The sequence below is a fragment of the Octodon degus genome, unplaced genomic scaffold, assembly GCF_000260255.1.
Source record: "Octodon degus isolate 3935 unplaced genomic scaffold, OctDeg1.0 scaffold00084, whole genome shotgun sequence".
In the NCBI taxonomy this organism is placed as follows: Eukaryota; Metazoa; Chordata; class Mammalia; order Rodentia; family Octodontidae; genus Octodon; species Octodon degus.
The window spans coordinates 7,982,438-8,000,864 of record NW_004524660.1 but is presented as its reverse complement, the minus strand read 5'-3'; the positions used below and the strand labels follow the sequence as shown (position 1 = coordinate 8,000,864).

The 18,427-nt window shown below is 39.1% G+C and overlaps 1 protein-coding gene across 4 annotated transcripts in view; it reads left to right on the top strand.

The window, feature by feature from the left end:
• The window catches only part of Rnpc3 (RNA binding region (RNP1, RRM) containing 3), a 28,039-nt gene that overhangs the window by 1,061 nt on the left and 8,551 nt on the right, over positions 1-18,427 (top strand). For 2 of the 4 annotated variants that reach the window (XM_023721727.1, XM_004636969.2), the window contains exons 2-9: positions 1,804-1,851; positions 7,976-8,094; positions 8,991-9,074; positions 9,770-9,881; positions 10,764-10,832; positions 11,817-11,959; positions 15,248-15,373; positions 16,325-16,476. In XM_023721727.1, the coding sequence (XP_023577495.1) occupies positions 1,804-1,851; positions 7,976-8,094; positions 8,991-9,074; positions 9,770-9,881; positions 10,764-10,832; positions 11,817-11,959; positions 15,248-15,373; positions 16,325-16,476 (853 nt within the window). The remainder of the gene's footprint in view (positions 1-1,803; positions 1,852-7,975; positions 8,095-8,990; positions 9,075-9,769; positions 9,882-10,763; positions 10,833-11,816; positions 11,960-15,247; positions 15,374-16,324; positions 16,477-18,427) is intronic. The other 2 variants (XM_023721728.1, XM_023721730.1) reach the window with 2 other exon arrangements.

Sequence of the window (18,427 nt, the reverse complement as noted above, 5' to 3'; positions counted from 1 at the left end):
GGAAACCGCGTAGAAAAAAGTCTATACTACGTTTTTTGGCGAAGATAGTTTTTATTAAAGTCCGGACGAAAAGCTTCAGGGAGCATTTGAACAGCTGGTAAAGGTTTTTGCACAGAAATTTACATTTTGTTTTGTTTGAATGGCTTTCTTTTCCTTAAAATATTGACGGTGTTCGTGCAGCTTGTCCGTGTAGGGCGAGACCGCAGGGCGGTTACTTTCAGGCCAGGTGTCAGTTGCTAGTTGTGCAAAAAGACCGATTTTGATGGGCTTGATTGTCGCGCGTACCGATAAATGCAGATAAAGATGCTCTTTCTTCAGTGTGCGTTTACTTGTTCAGCTCATCTTGGATGACATTAGCCAAAAATCAGAATTTGGAATATATTTACTCAAGCAACTTGTATAAGCGTTGACAAAAGCTCATCCATAAGTAATGTGATGATTCATTTACTTCTGACTTTGGATGGTTTCACAACTTTCACAATTTAGTTTTGCTTGGTAGTAGTGGCGCAGGCCTGTAATCCCCGTTTCTCAGGAGGCTGAGGCGGGAGAATACGAGACCAGCCTGGGCTACAGTAATGAGTTCAAGACCAGCGTGGACTACGGATGGAGTGACACCCTGCCTCCAAGAACAAACAAACAAACCCAAAATTTAATTTTTTTTTTTTTTTTATTCTCAGGGTTTTTTTTTAATGATTTTATTGAGAAACATCAATGAGGCAGTTTCAAAACTGATGTATTAGTACAGTTTCAATTAATACATTGCATATTGTTGTCTTATTGGTTATTCATTGTACAAGATGCAGACATGATATCCTGTCCACAAACACTATTAGAACAAATCTCTCTATTGAATTAAGAAACTGTAGCTGTATGTCTGTCCTATCATGAATATACAGATACAAAATGGTCATTCATTGGTATCCCCCTTTTTTGTTTAGTTTTGTCAGAGATGGGTATTGCATTGTCATTTAAATATTGTAGGTGTGTGAATTCAGCAAAATATTCCAATATAGTCTAGTAGTCCATAATAGTAGTGGGTTATCCCTAGGACTGGCAATGCCAGAGGTTGTTGACTTGAGCCTTTTACAGTTCAGCATATTAATATGGTTTTACTTTTTATACCTCGTTTTTATACTTTTGTGCTGGATGATTAAGACCAAGATAGAGCAAGACCTATATAACAAGAAATGTAACTTTTGTATTTAATAAGGTCAGTCAAATCCCCTCAGGATTTGTCCTGAAACTAGGTACTACAGTTTGTAGATCCTTTTGTCAGTGTCAGCCATGTGGATGACAGTGTCAGCCATGTGGACAAAATTTAATTTAAAAATGAACTATTCCTGTTGAAACTTAATAGAAAAGTAAAATCCAAAACAAAAGGAATGATTTTTGTTGTTGTTGAGCATTTTTAAAGTTAGCATTGGACTACATAAAGGTTAAGATATTTTAGCATGTTGTACATGTGGGATCTTTTATATTTTAGTGTGTTTAATAAGGATCCTTTGTGCATAGTGAAACATGTGAGCTTACAGTATGTTGAACTTTTTCTCTATGTAAAATATATTGTGCTTGCCTTTGCATACCTCTCTCTGAAGAGGCTGCCTAGCATCCTTTTACCTTAAGTCTAAGCCAGAAAATGGTTTAAAGCCACTAACTGATATTGGTAATCAATTAAAATGCAGTTTTCTAATTTTCCATGATTTTATTGATGTGTCAGATATCTAACTCCACTGGTAAAATGTTAGAAATTTTTTTATGAGAAACATTATATTAGAAATAATTTATGCCTTAACTTTGTTTCAGAAGCATACAGCTTTTGCTACTTTCCCCAGTGAAAAGGCAGCAATAAAGGTATGTTTTCTTTTTCTATTAAATGTATCAAAAATTTATAATTCTTTAATATTGATATAAAAATGACAATGTAAAACTACAATTTTAAAATTTAATCTGATTTTTTATTTTATTATATTTGTGGCATTGGAGATTGAATTTAGAGCTAAATCCTCAGCCCTTTTTATTTATTTATTTTCTAGACAGGGTTTTGTTCAGTTTATAGGTTTGCTAGGCTGGGCTCAAACTTATGGTCCTTCTGCCACAGTTCCTCAGAGTGTGGGGATTGCAGATGTGTACCACGATGCCCAGCTAAAAACTAATATTTTTAAAAGCATTTTCTTCTCCAAAGAGATTTGCTTAAGAGGCTGCATTTGATTTTTCACTTGGAAGAGCTTATCCAAGTTTTTTTTAGCACATGAGGTTAGTAGATTAACTGTAAAGCACGCTAAAATTATCTTATATAATTAAAAATAAGTTATGATGGATATAACAGTAACTTCCTGGTACAAGACAAAATATATTGGAAGACATAAACAATTTGAAAAGGAGCTAACCTTTGGACTAGACATCTGATGTTTTGTTGAATTTTAAGAAGAAAACAGGGGAGGTGAATCTTCTAGTTTTGGGGAAAACCAAACGTATGTAATACGGAAAGTTTAAGTAGGGCAAGAGCCAAAGGTTGCAATGGAAACAGGAATTGAAAGATTGAAACTGTCTGAATTTAAGTGAAAGAGAGGTGTTGAATTTTGTTTGGTGTGATGAAAGTGTTTGATGCTTTTGAGCTAGCTACAAATATGATCAGACCTGGGAAGCGTAACTGCTAGATGTTATATCACCCGTTGAGTGTAGGGAAATAGTAGAGGAGGACCCGGAGGAGAACTGTTTCTTGTCAGGGCAAGAGCAGGAATGAGAAGAGCAGTGGGAAGACAGGCGTACATGTAGAGTTGGTAGGATTTGACTTTGAAGGTCTTCGCATGTAGGGGTTAACGGGTTAGTTGTTTTTTGATTGAATGTATTCATGAAGAACTAGAGTGAATTCATCTGGCATCTCAGCTTTGAAGGATCATTGGACCACTTTGATGGAAATATTTAGAAAACAATTTAGAATCCTGGCAACTGAGGCCAGGTCGAAAATGGAATGGTGTGAGTGGTATGAAGGTCCAAAGGAAGACTGGAAGGAAGCAGGTAGGAGTGAGAACTTTAAAAGAATGGTTGTAGGTGTTACGAGTGTTTTAACCTGTGACCATACTTGATGCTGCGATGACCCATATTGAAGAGTGAGTGCAGTTTTATCAGTTAAGGACTTTTGGCCAGTAGAAACAACCCAAATTCTGATCAGTACGGGAGAAGGGGTACCTTACATTGTAGCACAGTTTGAGCATCCTCAATCTGAAGTGTCACAAAATCTGAAATTTTTTAATTTCATGTATTTTCTACAAGCGGGAAATTCTGTACCTGTTTTTATGTAAGAACTTGGAGTTAAAATGGAGGCACAGTAAAAACACTGCATAAAATTACATTAGGCTGTGGTTCTAAAGCAGATAAAAAACATAAATGGATTTTATGTTTAGACTTAGGCCCAACCCCAAGATGCTTTCTTATGCATGTGTAGATTTTCTAAAATCTGAGGAAATGCAAATCTGAATTCTGGTCGTGCACATTCCAGAGAAGGGGTATTCAACCTGTGCATCCACATTCTGGGTTGCAGTTGTCCGAGGAGAATATCAAGCGGTGTGAAACAGTATGTATTGGTAGAGAATTGTAGACCGTATAGAGTACATGAATAAAATTGTGAAACAGTTTCAACTGTAGATGTTTATAAATACACAGAAAAATGTATGGCAGAACTGTATCCCACATTAACGTAAAGTTTGAAGCAAATGCCAAATTGTTTCAGTATGTCTTAGAGGAAGATTACAGAAGGCTTTGAAATACTTTTGTGATATCTAGGAAATTTTTCTTGCTGGCAAAATGTTTGCTTAGGATATGTTGCCTTTTTCAGATTTTGGAACATTTCAGATTAGGATCTTTCTGCTTTGATGAGACTTTGGATCCCCTTTATTGTTCCATGGTTCAAAGTCTTTTACTAATAAACTGTGTATTATAGTAAGCTATACGTAAAGTAAGATAAGGAAGAACATATAGTTTTAAGATCAAGATTAACTTGGAGGAAAGAACATGAAACCAGACGTTTAAATAAGTTACCAGCAAGTAAGTGGTCAGAGTCTTAGACTAGAGTTTACTTGACCTTAGTGGGAGCTGGTAAGAAACTAAAGGAAGAAATGTTAAGAGTAAGAGCAAGTAGCTGAGAGAAGAGAATTAGTAAACATTCAAAATAAAGTCATACATCTTTTAAAATAGATACCTGACGTCCACTTTGTAAGCAACAAGTTCAGCTCATATGGCCTTCATTTTAGAGAGTCAAGGATTCACTATTAGTTAAAAAGTCTAAGATTAATTTAGGGTCTTAAATTATTGAAGCATTTTAAAACTTGCTTTGTATGACAAAGTAAGGAGGCAAATAAGGATACATCCAAATGGTAGCATAATTTATACCTGGGGTAAGCCCTACAATTCCCTGTGTTCAAAAAAATACTAACATGGGTGTGTGCAAGAGGCGATTTAGACGTTGGGATATGTAAGTAAACAGAGTAAAGATCCCCTCGCTGACACATTCTGAAAGTGAAAGACAGGTTATAAGTAATAAACTTGTTTACCATTTTAGAAGATAAAATGCTCTAGTAAAAAAAAAATAGCAGTAAATAAATAGAAGGAGCACTGGATGGGGATTGGGAGGGGTCAGGTTGTTGTCCAGATCATGTTTCCCCAGTGACCCGAAGGACAGGAAAGAAGCCAGCTAAGGAAGCGCCTGGAATAAATGCATCTCATTCAGAGGAGCAGGGGGAGCAAGAAATCCTGGAGCCAGAACATGCCTGCTGTTTTTAAAGAGTCCACTTACTGGAGCAGACAAAATCAAGTGGAAATCGTGGGATTTGTAATCAGAGGAGGAGTAGTGTCCTCATTGTGTGGGTTATAGTGAGGATGTTGATTTTACTCTGAGACAAACAAGGAGTCATTAGCATATTCTGAGCAAAGATGGTTTTGGTTGTATTGAGAAGAGACTGAAGAAAGGGAAGAGCAGAAATACTAAATCTCATGAAAGATGATTGTGATTTTTGTTTTATTGTTTTAGTCTTTCTGAGACAGGTCTTGCTGTGCTATTCAGGTTGGCCTTCAGCTCACTTTGTCTCCTAGGCTGGTCTCAAACTCACACAACAATCCTTCTGCCTCAGCCTCCTGAGTGCTTGGGTTATAAACATGTTCCACCATGCCTGGCAATTTCGATATTTTAGTCCAGAGATGATAATTGCTTGGACCATAGTTGTGGTGGAAGTGGTAAGCAGTGATTAGATTATGGGGACATTCGGAGGTAGAAACAGACTAGATGTGTTGATGCCCTGTATATGGAATGGAGGAAGAAAAATTAAGGTTGATTCTTTTTTGACCTAATGAGAAAGATTGGAATTACCATTAACTGAAATGGAAAAAGGCTTCTTCGAGAGTTAGTTGGGGTTAAGAGAGATAAAAGTGGTTCAATTTCTGAAGTATTAAATTTGAAATTTTCATTTTATACCTCAGGGATTTATACATTACTTGTATGTTTGGTTCCTGGACTTAAAGGCAGTTTGGGGCTGAAAATATAAATTGAGAAGTCAGCCAGCCATGGTGGTACGTGCCTATAACCCCAGTACTCTAGGAGGCTGATAATAGGAGGTTCGTAAACTTGAGGCTGCAACTTAGCAGTTTAACAGGAGCCCTGTCCTAAAAAGGATTCAGTCCCCCAGCACTGCACGAATGTTTTTAAAAATTGAGAAATAAATTCACAAATCATTAGCATAGGGATAGTGTCATGGTTTGGGATTTTTGTAAGGGAACAATACACACAGGACACATTTTATAAGATTTTATAATCACCCAAAGAATCATATACAAAGAGTGCAGGAACTCTGAAGATCTATCACTCATAACAATACCTCCTCTAAATCGGGTTAGGGCGTAGAGCCCGCGACACTGTCTCATGCAGACCCCACACGGATCTGTGCTGGGAAGGTCAGTTGTGGAAGCTAGAAAATCTGTGCTAGCAGGCTGGGAGCTCTGCACTGGAGCCAGGAAGCAGTGCTCAAGTGAGAACCAGAGCTCCCCTCCGAAAGTGCACAGCCATTCTCAGCAGCAGTGAGGTCCCGAGCTCCTCCAGGAATAAGGAAAGCCGGTGTGACAGGCTTCTCCAGGAGACTGAGCAGTGCACCATTTCCCCTCCAGAGCTGGGAAGTGATGGCTTCCTTAAGACGAGGACCAGAGCTCCCCCAAAGTGAACTGCAGCCATTCTCAGTGACTGCGTGGTCCCGTGCTCCTCTTGACAGGAACAACCAAGTTCATCAGGAAAGCCAGCATGGCAAGGTCCTCCAGCAGAACAGCCCAAGAGAACCAGCAGTTTCAACGCCCTCTCCAAACAGCTTCTCTAACAGCCTCCCAACATCATGCTAGAGCAAAGCTGCTTACTAAGGAAGCAGAGGAGAAGGGGCAGGGCGAAACATGTGCCCTTCCATAGGCCCCAGCATCTGTGTCCTCCAAACAGCCCTCCTCCTAGCAGTACACTTAGCTGTGGACTTGTCAGCACATTCACCTACTGGGGTGCAAACATCCCTGGGATCTGATCACCCTCCAAAGCCTACCTCTGAGCACACACCTCTGGGGACATTTTTGATTCAGATCATAACTGACCATCAAGTGAATGTATTTAAGAAAAGAAGACCAAGAATGGGCCTTTTGGAGCATTCTAGCATTACATGATTATGAAAAGGGGCCTCCAGAAATAGAGGCATAAAAATTAGTAAACCAGGGCAAAAATTAGGAAAAATGAAGCCTTGAAACCAATTGAATTATATGTATCAGGGAAGAGTGTTAACTACGTTTAGTGTTGTATTAGGAAGGGGAATGGTTGACTGTTGGCAGTACAGAATTTGTAGTTATCTCTGACAGTGTCAGTTGATTTAAAATATAAACCTGGCTGGAATAGGAGAAAAAGAGTTAAGACGGGATATAGATAAGGTTTAACCTTTTTTCCTGCAACAATAAAAATGAATACTGATAAGTGAGATTTTCAAGGAAGAAATAAGTTCAGGCTGAGAAATACCGCTAGATGTGATCCAGTGGAGGAAGAAAATTAGTACTTTATATATGAATACCCTCCTCACCTGTCCAGAGGAAGACTTGAGTAGATGAGAGGCTAGAGTTCGGCAGATTAAGTCATGCAGCTGGATTTGTATTCGTTAATTTGTGACAAGGGATGTATGTAACAGAACACGTGGTGCAGGTGCTGGTGGGTAGAATTGTGCGGGGCGTCTGTAGTTCTTACTTGGTTTCTTCATTTTTCTCAGAATGCAAGGTGCTAGGCTAAGGGAAAGGGAGAGGAAATATTGTGAAGTTACGGATTAAGCAAAGTGCAAAATACTGTCCTAGAAACTAGAAAAAATGGGGCTGTGGTGGGCTGTGATTGATACATTGTGTGGCATCGTTAAGGGCCTCCCTGTGTTTTGTGGTTTGAATTTAATAATAGGTGAGGCAAATCTATGTATTTTCTGGCATTTTGCGATTTCTACATTGTAAGTTGAGAAGGTAGAGAGTTGGAGTTAGCCTGATTTTGTTGTTGTGGTTGTTGTTAAATTATACCAAATATAAGGGCCAGCCAAATAACTCAGTAGATTAAAGTGCCAGCAAGCAGGGGCCAGGGGCCAAATGTAGTAGTTTTTCATTAAGTAATAAAGGCTTGATAGCCTGAAAAAGAAAAGAAGTGGGCTGGAACTGTGGCTTGGTGGTGGGGTACCTGGCTAGTGTGTGTGGTCTGTCAGACCTGGAGCCCTAGCACTACTGGACTAGTTGCTTACTCCGGAGTAAGTAAATAAATAAAAATGGGAAATAGCCGGGGAAATGTTTGACACATTAAGAACAACAATAAAAATACGCATATTTTTATACAAATATGTATATAAATACATACAAATGTGTGTATGTACCACTCTGATACATGGTAGCTAGCAAGTATTTTTGAGATAATTACCACATTCTTCTCTTCTAATTAAAGGCACTGACCAGGCTCCACCAACTGAAACTTTTAGGTCATACTTTAGTTGTTGAATTTGCGAAAGAGCAAGATTGCGTTCATTCTCCTTGTCCCCCTTCAGGCTCTGAAAAAAAGAAAAAGTAAGTAGAGCTGTAGATTTTCCTGCCATTTAAAAAGTGTGAAAGAAAAGTGTGGGTTTTTTTTATTATTAAAAAAATCAGTTGTATAGTTATCAGACTATTTTCACTTAATAACCAAATAATTTGAATCAGAAATGATGTGCTTTTCTATTAAATCTAGCATAGTCAGATGGCCTGGCTTTGCTTCTCGTTGTGCCTTAGGAATCTGCTGATCTCGTGGGGTGGGAGAAAGTGAGGTAAAAGCGCTGCCCTTGCAGTGCACGGAGCGCAGGCTGGTGAGTCAGCCTCAGAAGTGCTCAGCGCCGGAAGGCTGTCAGGGTTTTTGTTGTTGTTTTCATATTTGCAGGTGTATAAGAAATTATAGTAAGGGTAATACCTAAGTTTTAATCATAAAATCAGCCTTTTCTGTTGTTTATGTGCCTCATGCATAACTTAAAACTTAACTTTATTCAGTGTTCTGACTTTGCCTGGGGTTTTTTGGCTGTGCCCTGTTACATGAGGCCAAGTATGGAATTTTCCACTTGCAGCATCCTATTTGAATCTCAGAAAGGTCAGATTTTGGAGTTTTTTGGATGGCAACCTATGGTATAAAGTTCTTTTATTAAAGACAGTAAGGTGTCGTGAATGAGCAGCACCTTTGAGCTCAGATGCTGGCATTTGGTTCCCAGCTCTGACTCTATAGTTCAGGAGCTCCTCATTGAATCAGAATCCTGAGGGGAGGGTCAGAGGTAAGTCTAGGCATCTGTATACATGTGAACAAAGCTACACAGCAAAGAACCGGGGAGCCTCTAGAAACTGCATAAATTGTACTTTTATTTTTTGAGCCAGTGAGAATTATTAGACCATATAAGTTCTTTTCTTTTTCAAAAAATAAGATCAACTTGTCTGTATTCTAGGTCTGATGATCCTGTAGAAGATGATAAAGAAAAAAAAGAATTTGGTTGTTTAACAGTAGAAAATGGAATTGCACCAAACCACGGGTTAGCACTTTCTGTTTTCCTATTTTGATTTCATCGTTCCAATTAGAACTTTAAAAAAAAGTTGTTAAAGTTTAAATGTATTTCTTGTATAATTATAATACGTTAAATAGACATTCTGAAGTAAAGACTTAATCACTGAATTTAGTTCAGAGAAAGCGTCTATTAAAATGTTCAGAGCTCTAAGTAAGCTCTGATGTGGAGTGCTTCCTGTGACACAACCAGCAGGCACATTTCCTCCTAAATTCTGGGAGCTTTGAACCAGGGTAAATGTGAATGCTACACTAAGGTGTCCGACAGGGCACATTCGAGTTGTGAACTTCCACCGATGCGAATGGACCACACATTTCAGAAATTCATAGATGAGGACGAGTGATGACAGCGGCTCAGTGTCTGCCAGATGTGGGCATGCTGTGCTGCTGTGTGCTCAGCGCAGTGCAATTCTGCCCAGCAGGGCAGTGCTCAGCCAGAGCCCAGGGTGCCCAGAGCAGAGGCCGTGCTGGTGTGGAGGGCAGGTGTGTGTGGCAGAGGTGTGGGAGCCTTGGTCAGACTTAGGAATGCTACTTACCGGCTTTCTCCCAGACGAAGCTCATTTGTAAGTTGGGGACTTACTGCATATCATTTGAACAGATTTGTATGTTCTCAACTTACTTAAAATAGATTATTGAAATAATAAAAATTTAAAAATTTTTTTTCAGGCTGACTTTTCCTCTCAATTCATGCCTCAAGTATATGTACCCCCCACCTTCCAGCGCAATCCTGGCCAACATAGTAAATGCTTTAGCAAGTGTGCCTAAGTTCTATGTGCAGGTGAGTAGGTAACACTGACTTTGCGCCAAGTGTGCATTCGTGTAAATCAGTAATTTATTTTCCATGCAGTTTCTTGACGTACGGTGATGTTTATCAGTCTTACTCTAGACAAATAATGAAATATTACTGCTCAGAGGTATAGGCTTTTGTAAACTTGTTGTAAATGGATGCTAATAAAGAGAAGCATTTTGGGAAGTATAATTTGTGCTCACTCTTACTGTTTTTTAATGTCTTTGGTACAGGGTCTCACTACACAGCTCAGACTCGTAGTGATGCTCCTGTTTTCAGCCTCCCCAGCGGTGAGATTATAGGCGTAGGCTACTGTGCCTGGTCTTGGTGGCTGGCTCAGCTTGCCCAGGGGCAGGGCTGGCTCAGTGTGTGGTGCCAGGGATTGAGCCCAGTCCCTGTGCTTGTCTAAGCAGGTGCTTAGTCCACTGAGCCATCTCAGCAGCCTTGTACCTCATACTTTATAATGTATCATACATAGTGGACCTGAAACAGCAAATGCTTGAAAATTTTGCCATTAACAAGATTAAGTTAGGAAATACAGATGCATATAGTTTTATTGACTGTTAACATGGTCTCACAATAACCAGAAACTAGGATGTGAAAGTGTTTCAGTAGGTTTTACAAGGCAAGAGAGCTACATTTTAGTAATGAGAATGATTGTAGACATGAAAACCCATTTTAAGCAAACTAACCTTCTGAGATAGAGTGCTTTGTTCTCCCTAGTCTTGGGATTATAAAGGCAAGTGATATGCCCTCCTTTGTAGTAAACTAATTAATGTTACTACAAAGTAACATACATTTTTATTACATGTGAAATGGAGGTTGAATCATTATTTCATATTATGTGATTTTAAATGTTTTGCAATTTTTAAGGTGCTTCACCTTATGAATAAGATGAATTTGCCCACACCTTTTGGACCAATTACTGCACCACCTCCCATGGTAAGAACACTTCAGATTTTTAAGTCAAATTTTCTACATGGGATTAGAAGATAAAGTATGCAAGTCTTTGCTATACATGGAAAATAAGGGTAGTACATAAAGTAAATGTGACATTCATAATAAAGCTGGGCACTGAAGAAGCTGGAATAGGAAATAAATGACTTTGGTAGTAGACACCAAAGTTTCTTGCAGTCTTGTTCATTTCTTTGATCAGAACATTGTCAGTTGCATTTAAGCTATTAAAAATTCCATTCTTTTATTTATAAGTAGAGCTTCATTTGGAAAAGACAATTTGCTAATATTTTTATTAGAATTTATTGCGTAAATCATTCTCTTGTTATCATTTTGAGCATTAGCATAGAGAATTTGATGTGATGTTAGATGCTTTTATACTGTATTATTTCCTAATTCTTCATTACAGTGATTTTTACATTACAGAGTTACTAAGGTTAAACTAGGTGCTGTGAACATAAATTCTTTAACACAGTAGCAGTTACTTCTCAGGCATGTCAGTTCAACTTCAGTAATAGGCCAGAGGGAGTTTGTGCTCTACTGAGTCATTCAGAAAACCTGACATGTCTTCATGTACTTTCCCAGATCAGGAAGGAATAAACAATTATATACGAAGTATTTTGTACTCATATTTCATCGGTTAAAATTTAATGAAGTGTAATTGTAAAGGAGATTCATAAACTGTAGTGTAGCTAAGGGACAAAGAAGGCAAATTTTGTGATTAGCTAGTGGTCTGCCACAGTAGGTGTTCTTGGGGCCAGGGAGATGGCTCAGTAGAATAAGCACTTCCCTGGCAAGTGCAAGGGCCTGAGTTCAATTCCCGGTTCCGCCAAAAAAAAAAAAAACAAACCGCAGTAGGCGTTCCTGTATTAAAGAATATCGCGCTGTAATTGAGAATCAAGTACTGAGATGGAGCGATTTGTCTAGTGTTTAAAGACCACAGATGGCTTTAGCGATTTGCTTTTCCTTCAGTATGAAGACTACCTGCCGCTGCACGCGCCTCTTCCACCTGCCTCTCCTCAGCCGCCAGCAGAACCCCCATTGCCTGAGGGAGATGAGGAGCTGTCTAGCCAGGAATCGGAGTACAAGAGCAGTGATGAGGAGGACCGGCAGAGGTGTGCAATGTGAAACAGTTGTTTAGCTTTCCAGGAACAGAATGTGTGAGAGACTGTTGTGCTTTTCGCGCTTTTTTCTTGTAATTCTTAAAATTTTGTACAGGGAATTTATTGTCAGTTCCGCCAGCTGCTCGAGATTGTGTGATGGCTGTAGATTAAGACCCAGGGATGGATTCTAACCTAACCTAAAGAAAAATGTCTGTGCATAAATTTTAGATCAGTGAATTTGATATTAGAAAACATAGTTATTTATGAATTTTACATTTGTGAATTTGACTACTTAATACGTTTATTTATAGCCCAAAGTCCATACCTGCTGGGCTCTGACAGTACCTTTTGAGTGTAGGTAGGTGCGTATGCTGAGAAACCACTCACCTGTCATGTGCAGTTCCAACTGGGTCTGAACAGTGGCTGTGTTAACATTGCATCGTAATTGCGAGGTACTTAGGTAACTTCTTTTATCTCCCAGCTTTAAAAGTTCTAGCCTGTAATCAATTAAGGCCTGTGGTGAAAGCACAGCAGAGCATGTGGTGTCCTAACTGCTTACCACGTGTCTTGGAATGAGAAAGAGCCCACAGTCCCATAGTTGCTGTCGCGGGTGCGTCCCTTCTTTGCACTAGCGGCTTCTCACCAGATCCGGACTCCTCTAAAATTTCCACCAGCTCCCAGCAGAGCCACTCTGAAGACTAAGCTTTACTGTACAGGCCCTGAGGACGTTCCAGGCCCAAGCCAGCAGTGGCCCTTGCCCTTTTGTTTCAGTATCAGTGTGTACGAGTGTTTTTATGGTTTATCTAGTGTCTTTTCTTCGCAGTGTTTAGCTGTGTGTTTTTGATTTTGCTGACCAGAATGGCCCTTACAGTGTTGAAGTGTTGTGTAGTATACCTAAAAGGAAGAAGGGGTGTGTGGTATGGGAGAAAAACAACATGCATTAGATAAACTTCTTTTAGATAATCTGTTGGTGACCGAGATCAATGCTATAGAATCAACAATGTATATATATAAATCTGGTGTTCAAACTCACGTAAAGCAATTTGTGGGAAGGTCATCTGATAAAGGGTAAGCAGATGGTTGTAGGAACAAACTCAAGTGTGCTTCATTGTTCGCTGGTATGGTATTAGTAGTAACCTTACAGCACAAAACTATTACAGATAATAAATATAAGTTACATGAGTATTTTGACAGCTTATTTCCCTCAAATACATTCATTTCAAAGAATCTAACAAAGAATAGCAAACTGTTAATAATGTTCAGATACAGACTACAATCTAGCCAAGAATGGAAATTGCCTAGCATGTGCTTTGTAAATAGCAAGTAGGCCTGCCCTGTGAGCTGGATCATCTTTGATACTTGTCTTACTACTGAGCTCCTTGGGTTTTTTTTGTTTGCTTTGTTTTGGTGATACTGGGAATTGAACCCAGGCCTTTGCACTGAGCTGTAGTGCCAGCCCTTTTTATTTAGAGACAGGATCTCACTAAGTTGCTCAGGGTTTTTCCTCTTCTTCCATTTTACTGGGACTTTAGGGGTCACCACATCTGGCTGTTATTCTGGTGGTAGGACAGCAGCCATGACCATAAGTGCTGAGATGTGACTGCTCCAGCCAAAGTGTACAAGAGTTGGTGCCTGCCTACCTTTGGTTCTGTGGCTGTAGTTGCCAACGCCAGCCTGCGCACGTGATTCAGGAAGACGATGGCGATCTTGGGTCGCCATGCTCAAAAGTTAGATATAAAAGGAGAGCCTGACATGAGCTGGCACCAAAGCAGAGACTAGCGCAGTGTCTGCAGATAGGCAGTGGCCATGGGGGCAGTCTGCATAAATAGTGATTTGATGCACGCCCTATTTCTGTGGTGAAGCAAAGTATAGATGGGTGTGGACCTACCACATGGGAGCTAATGGCTGCTTGAATAGAGGCAGTAGGGCAACTGGCAGCGCATGAAGCTGAAGGCAGCTCTTTAGTTTGTTAATGGAAAAAATAATATTAAAATGTTGAATGGATTAATTATCCTTTTTTTTTTTTTTTTTTTTTGGCGGAATTGGGGATTGAACTCAGATGCTTGCATTTGCCAGTCAAGCGCTTATCCTACTGAGCCATCTCCCCGGCCCCCTAATTATCCTTTTTTGAACTTTTTTTTTTTTTTTAAATAATGATAGTAAGTAAAAAATGTTGCATGAAGACTTGCGAAAACCCTTCTTCCTTGTTTTGGTGGGGGGGGGGTTGTTTTGTTGTTAGCTTTCCATTTATAGATGTACTGTAGAATTCTGCTAATAATTCATCTTGCCTCATGGGAGACAACAAAGACTTATATCCCTGCCTTTGATTGCATGCTTCTGTTTCAGCTTCTAGAAATGTAACAAAACCTTTAGAAGTATGGTAAAATTAATTGATTCAGGAAGTATTTATTGACTTTTAAATGTATGCTTAGCTTCACATAACTAGCAACTGTCTGTACTCTTAATAGAAAAGGTCTCCACTAAGTCTTTCACAGTAATTTACTTCAGAGTGTGGTATTTGAAAACTTTGTTTTCACATAGTTTGATCTTCTGTAATGAATTATTTGCAAGAATTATGCATACAGTGCTTTTCAGTAACATCCTTAGTCCGTGCTTTATTTGATAATTAGAAAATGACCACCTGCCTGGCAGGCATGAGGGCCTGAGTTTGATTCCCAGTACCCCAGAAAAGAAAGTGAACCATAATAATTTCAGCCAAGTGTGGTGGTGCAGTGCCGTGTTCAGCTCTAACCTAGGCAGCTTAGTGACTTTGCAGAACTTTTGTCTCAAAATGAGAGATCAAAGAGGACTGAGATTATAGCTCACTTTCTGGGCCTTTGGCTTAACCCTAGCACCAAAATAATAATGATAGTAATATTACCATATTGATAAGGTCTTTTGGCTCTTTGCCAAGAAAAGAATAATAAAGTTCAGAGGTTACGTTAGTGATTCGTGTCCATTTTTGGCTTTAAGTCCAGGTCTTTTATTTGGCTGACGAAGTTTGCAGTGAAAATGTTTTTTAAAAAATGGATAAATCGTAATTAATGCAGTTCTTCTCTTAGAGTAAACTATAAGTGGAGCAAGGCAAAATTTAGAATGTGCAGTTTTATCAGATTGTGTATCTCTGGTTAGTGGCTTAGAAGTTATCCTCATTCCATACACATATCCCACGTTAGCTAAGTAAATCATGTTATAACATATTTTACATACCTGAATAGACGTGTAAGCTTAACAGAACGTTTCAAATAACTGTGCTTTTAGATAAAGGGATGTTGTTTACTTTTCCTTTCCCCAACATAGAATGACCAAGCTAATGGAACTAGCAAATCTTCAGCCCAAGAGACCAAAGATGAGAAAGCCATGCCATGTGAGGAAGAAACAAAAAATAAAGCATATGTTAGCTACCTCTTTGTCCACTTCACACAGGTAATCTTCCCTAGTTCTGGTGTACCTCATATACTTGGTTAACTCACATTGATCCTTGGTGTGAACTGTGGAATACCAGCCTACCTAGATCATTGTTGGCCTCCTGTTGGCTAGATTCAAGAGTATTCATAATCCACTGTTTTCCAGAATTTAGTATTACGGAGTATCCCAGGTCTCAAAATCTACCATGTGTTATACTACTATCTTTATATGTCTTATATACTGCCTTTTGCTGTTATTTGCAGCCTTATCTTCAGCTTTTATTTTGGCATGCTTCCTTGTAATTTTTAAAATTAATGTTACAAATTGAGATAGGAGTTTTAAAAACTTTCCATAATTTAAAGGAGTAGATTTTTGTTTTTTAAGTGTAAATGAGATATGTAAATATGCCCATCTATGTCTTGACACTGCAGCCTCATGCTTTTAAGCTCTAGTAGTAGGTTAAAATGATAGCAGCAAGTAGTAAGTAATAAGTAGTAATGAACAGTGAACTGGTTTTACAATAGAAGCAAAGCCTCCTGAAATTCTCTGGTAGCCATGTTCCACAGTAAAACCAAATGAATGAAATCAATACTGCTGTTATCCAGAATAAAATCCTATTGTCTGTATAGAAGTAGGTATTTTACATTCTTATATAAGATCATTAACCTGTAGCTAGTTACTATTAGCAGTGCAGTACAAACCTGTATTAACAGGGTGAACTGGCTTCCCCGTATCAGTATGTATTCTGGGGTTTAATATCACCATTCATGTGCTTTCCTTCAGGAGGTTTATGCAAGTTAACATTTTTTAGTTCACATTTATCAGTTTATTGAAACACCAAATATAAGTCATTTTGTGCAGTGCTTGTAGTATAGGAAATGTTAGTACGAGCTTTTTAAATTTAAATCTGTAAGTTTTCAGAATTCTGTTTTCAATCATAAACTCATGTTATGATTTTTTTTAAAATAGCAGTTTACATCCTGTGCTATTACCTTCAGATGTATTTGATCAACCACAACCTGTAGGCAGTAAAAGAATTGAATTCCATATATCTGCTGACATGCCAAATGTATTTAATAAAGATTCACCGAAAGAACAAAATTATGAGGAAAAAAATTGTGGTAAGAATATTTTAATTATTTCTTGTGCTAATCAATTTTATGTGTTATGATTAAAATTTCTATGTCAGAACAATTGTACAAAGAAGTGAGTACCTTAGAACTGTTTCTTTCCTACTGCATGGAGGTAACTGATACTAGTAAGTGGTGTGTGTGCACACGCATCCACCTGAGCGTGTGCCTGCACCCTTCCGGACCTGACCTGTGTGTTAGTTAACCGGGTGCTGCTGTAATAGAATGCATCAGGTAGTCAGCTGCGGGACAGGAAGGATGTACTGGCTGTTTGGGGTTTCGGTTCATGTTGAGGCAGCTTTTGGGGTGGGCTTATCTCTTGGGCAGCACATCCTGGGGGCAGAGATATAGAGGAAGCTGCCTGCTCCTGAGAGGAGCCCAGGAGAGACAGTGAGCAAGCAGGAGACTGGCGTTCTGAAGTCCCCTCAAGAACATGCCCCCCAGCGACGTAAAGACTTGCTTTGAGATGAACATTTATAATAGTATTTATCATTCCCTTAGAAATTACGAGCACCGGCCAAATAGCTCAGTGGACTAAAGTGCCTGCGAGCAGTCACAGGGGCTAGGGGTTGGATCCCTGGCCTGCCATGCAGGCCCCGCCCCAGGGCATGTTGAGATGGCAATTGAGACTGGGTGTGGTAGTGTACCTGTAATCCCAGCTCTTGGGAGGCTGTAAACAGAATCACTCCAAGTCTGATCTAGTAGTAAGACCCTGAACACCCTGTAGACTCTTCCCTAAAATACCCCCCCCAAAAAAAAAATGACGAATAGTGTGTTACATAGCAGATTATGGAGATATGTGACATTTTGTCATGTTTTGGCATTTAGGCTGGGGCTAGGTAATGTTCTGTGTCGGAAAGTGAAAGTACTACTTCATGGTTTAAACATGTCCTTTTATCCTGCCATACTTGGAGAATTTTCACCTTTTTACTACTATAGAAAATACAGGATCTCATCTTTGGTAACCTATCTCTGAGTATTTGTATGAGTGTAAGATCAAATTCTAGTGTTGTAAAGGAGTGAGTGGAAAAGGCTCACTTTAATTTCTGTTTCTGGTGGTTTGTGTTAAGGTGTTGCTTTTTCAGATAGCATAAATTACCTATAACGGGTCCATAAAATTATACAAATGTATGGGGTCAGATTGTTTTTTTTAAGTTTGATTTATAGAAAGCTTTACACCATTGAATGGGGACAGTCATCACATTTTACATCACTATCAAAAGTCCTGACGTTGAAGTAATAGTGGAAACATTTAAAGTTCTTTGTTACTGGTGTTTTTAGGTCGCAGAAGTTCTGTTTCTATAGTGTTTTTCTGAGTGGTGAAAACATTTTTATAATCCTTAATGTGGCATGTTCTTTGCTTCGTTTTCCCACCTATCTCTAGGATATGTTTGATTTTGGTTTTTGTTTAATATAGCTAGAACGTTTCTACTAAAACATTTTAACATACTTCCAAATATTTTCTTGGAAGCCAGTTTGATTCTTACTGATGGTACTCATTGATATTTATGGATACAATTCAATATGTTGCTATTTAAAAATTACAAGTTGAAGCTTTAAATGTGTATGTACTTGTTTTTTTCTGTAATGTAATTAGCACAGGGTCCACAGTGTCTCACTATGCAGATCAGACTTCTAGTGTTCCTCCTGTATTCAGCCTCCTAAGTGCTGGGATCATAGGCCTGTACCACCACGCCCAGTCTCAGTGGCATCTCAGTGTGCCCCAAGGGCAGAGCTGGCACAGCAAGCCAGGATCTAACCCTGGTCACTGTGCCTGCCTGAGCAGGCACCTTAGTCTACTGAGCTAGCTGGTCGACCCTAGTACTTAGCATCAAAATTATTACCCTTTTTAGCGCTTTGGAGGCTGAAAACAGGAGGATCACTATGAGTCCAGATCTGTGTAGTGAGACCCTGTAGACCCTGTACTAAATACATTAAAAAA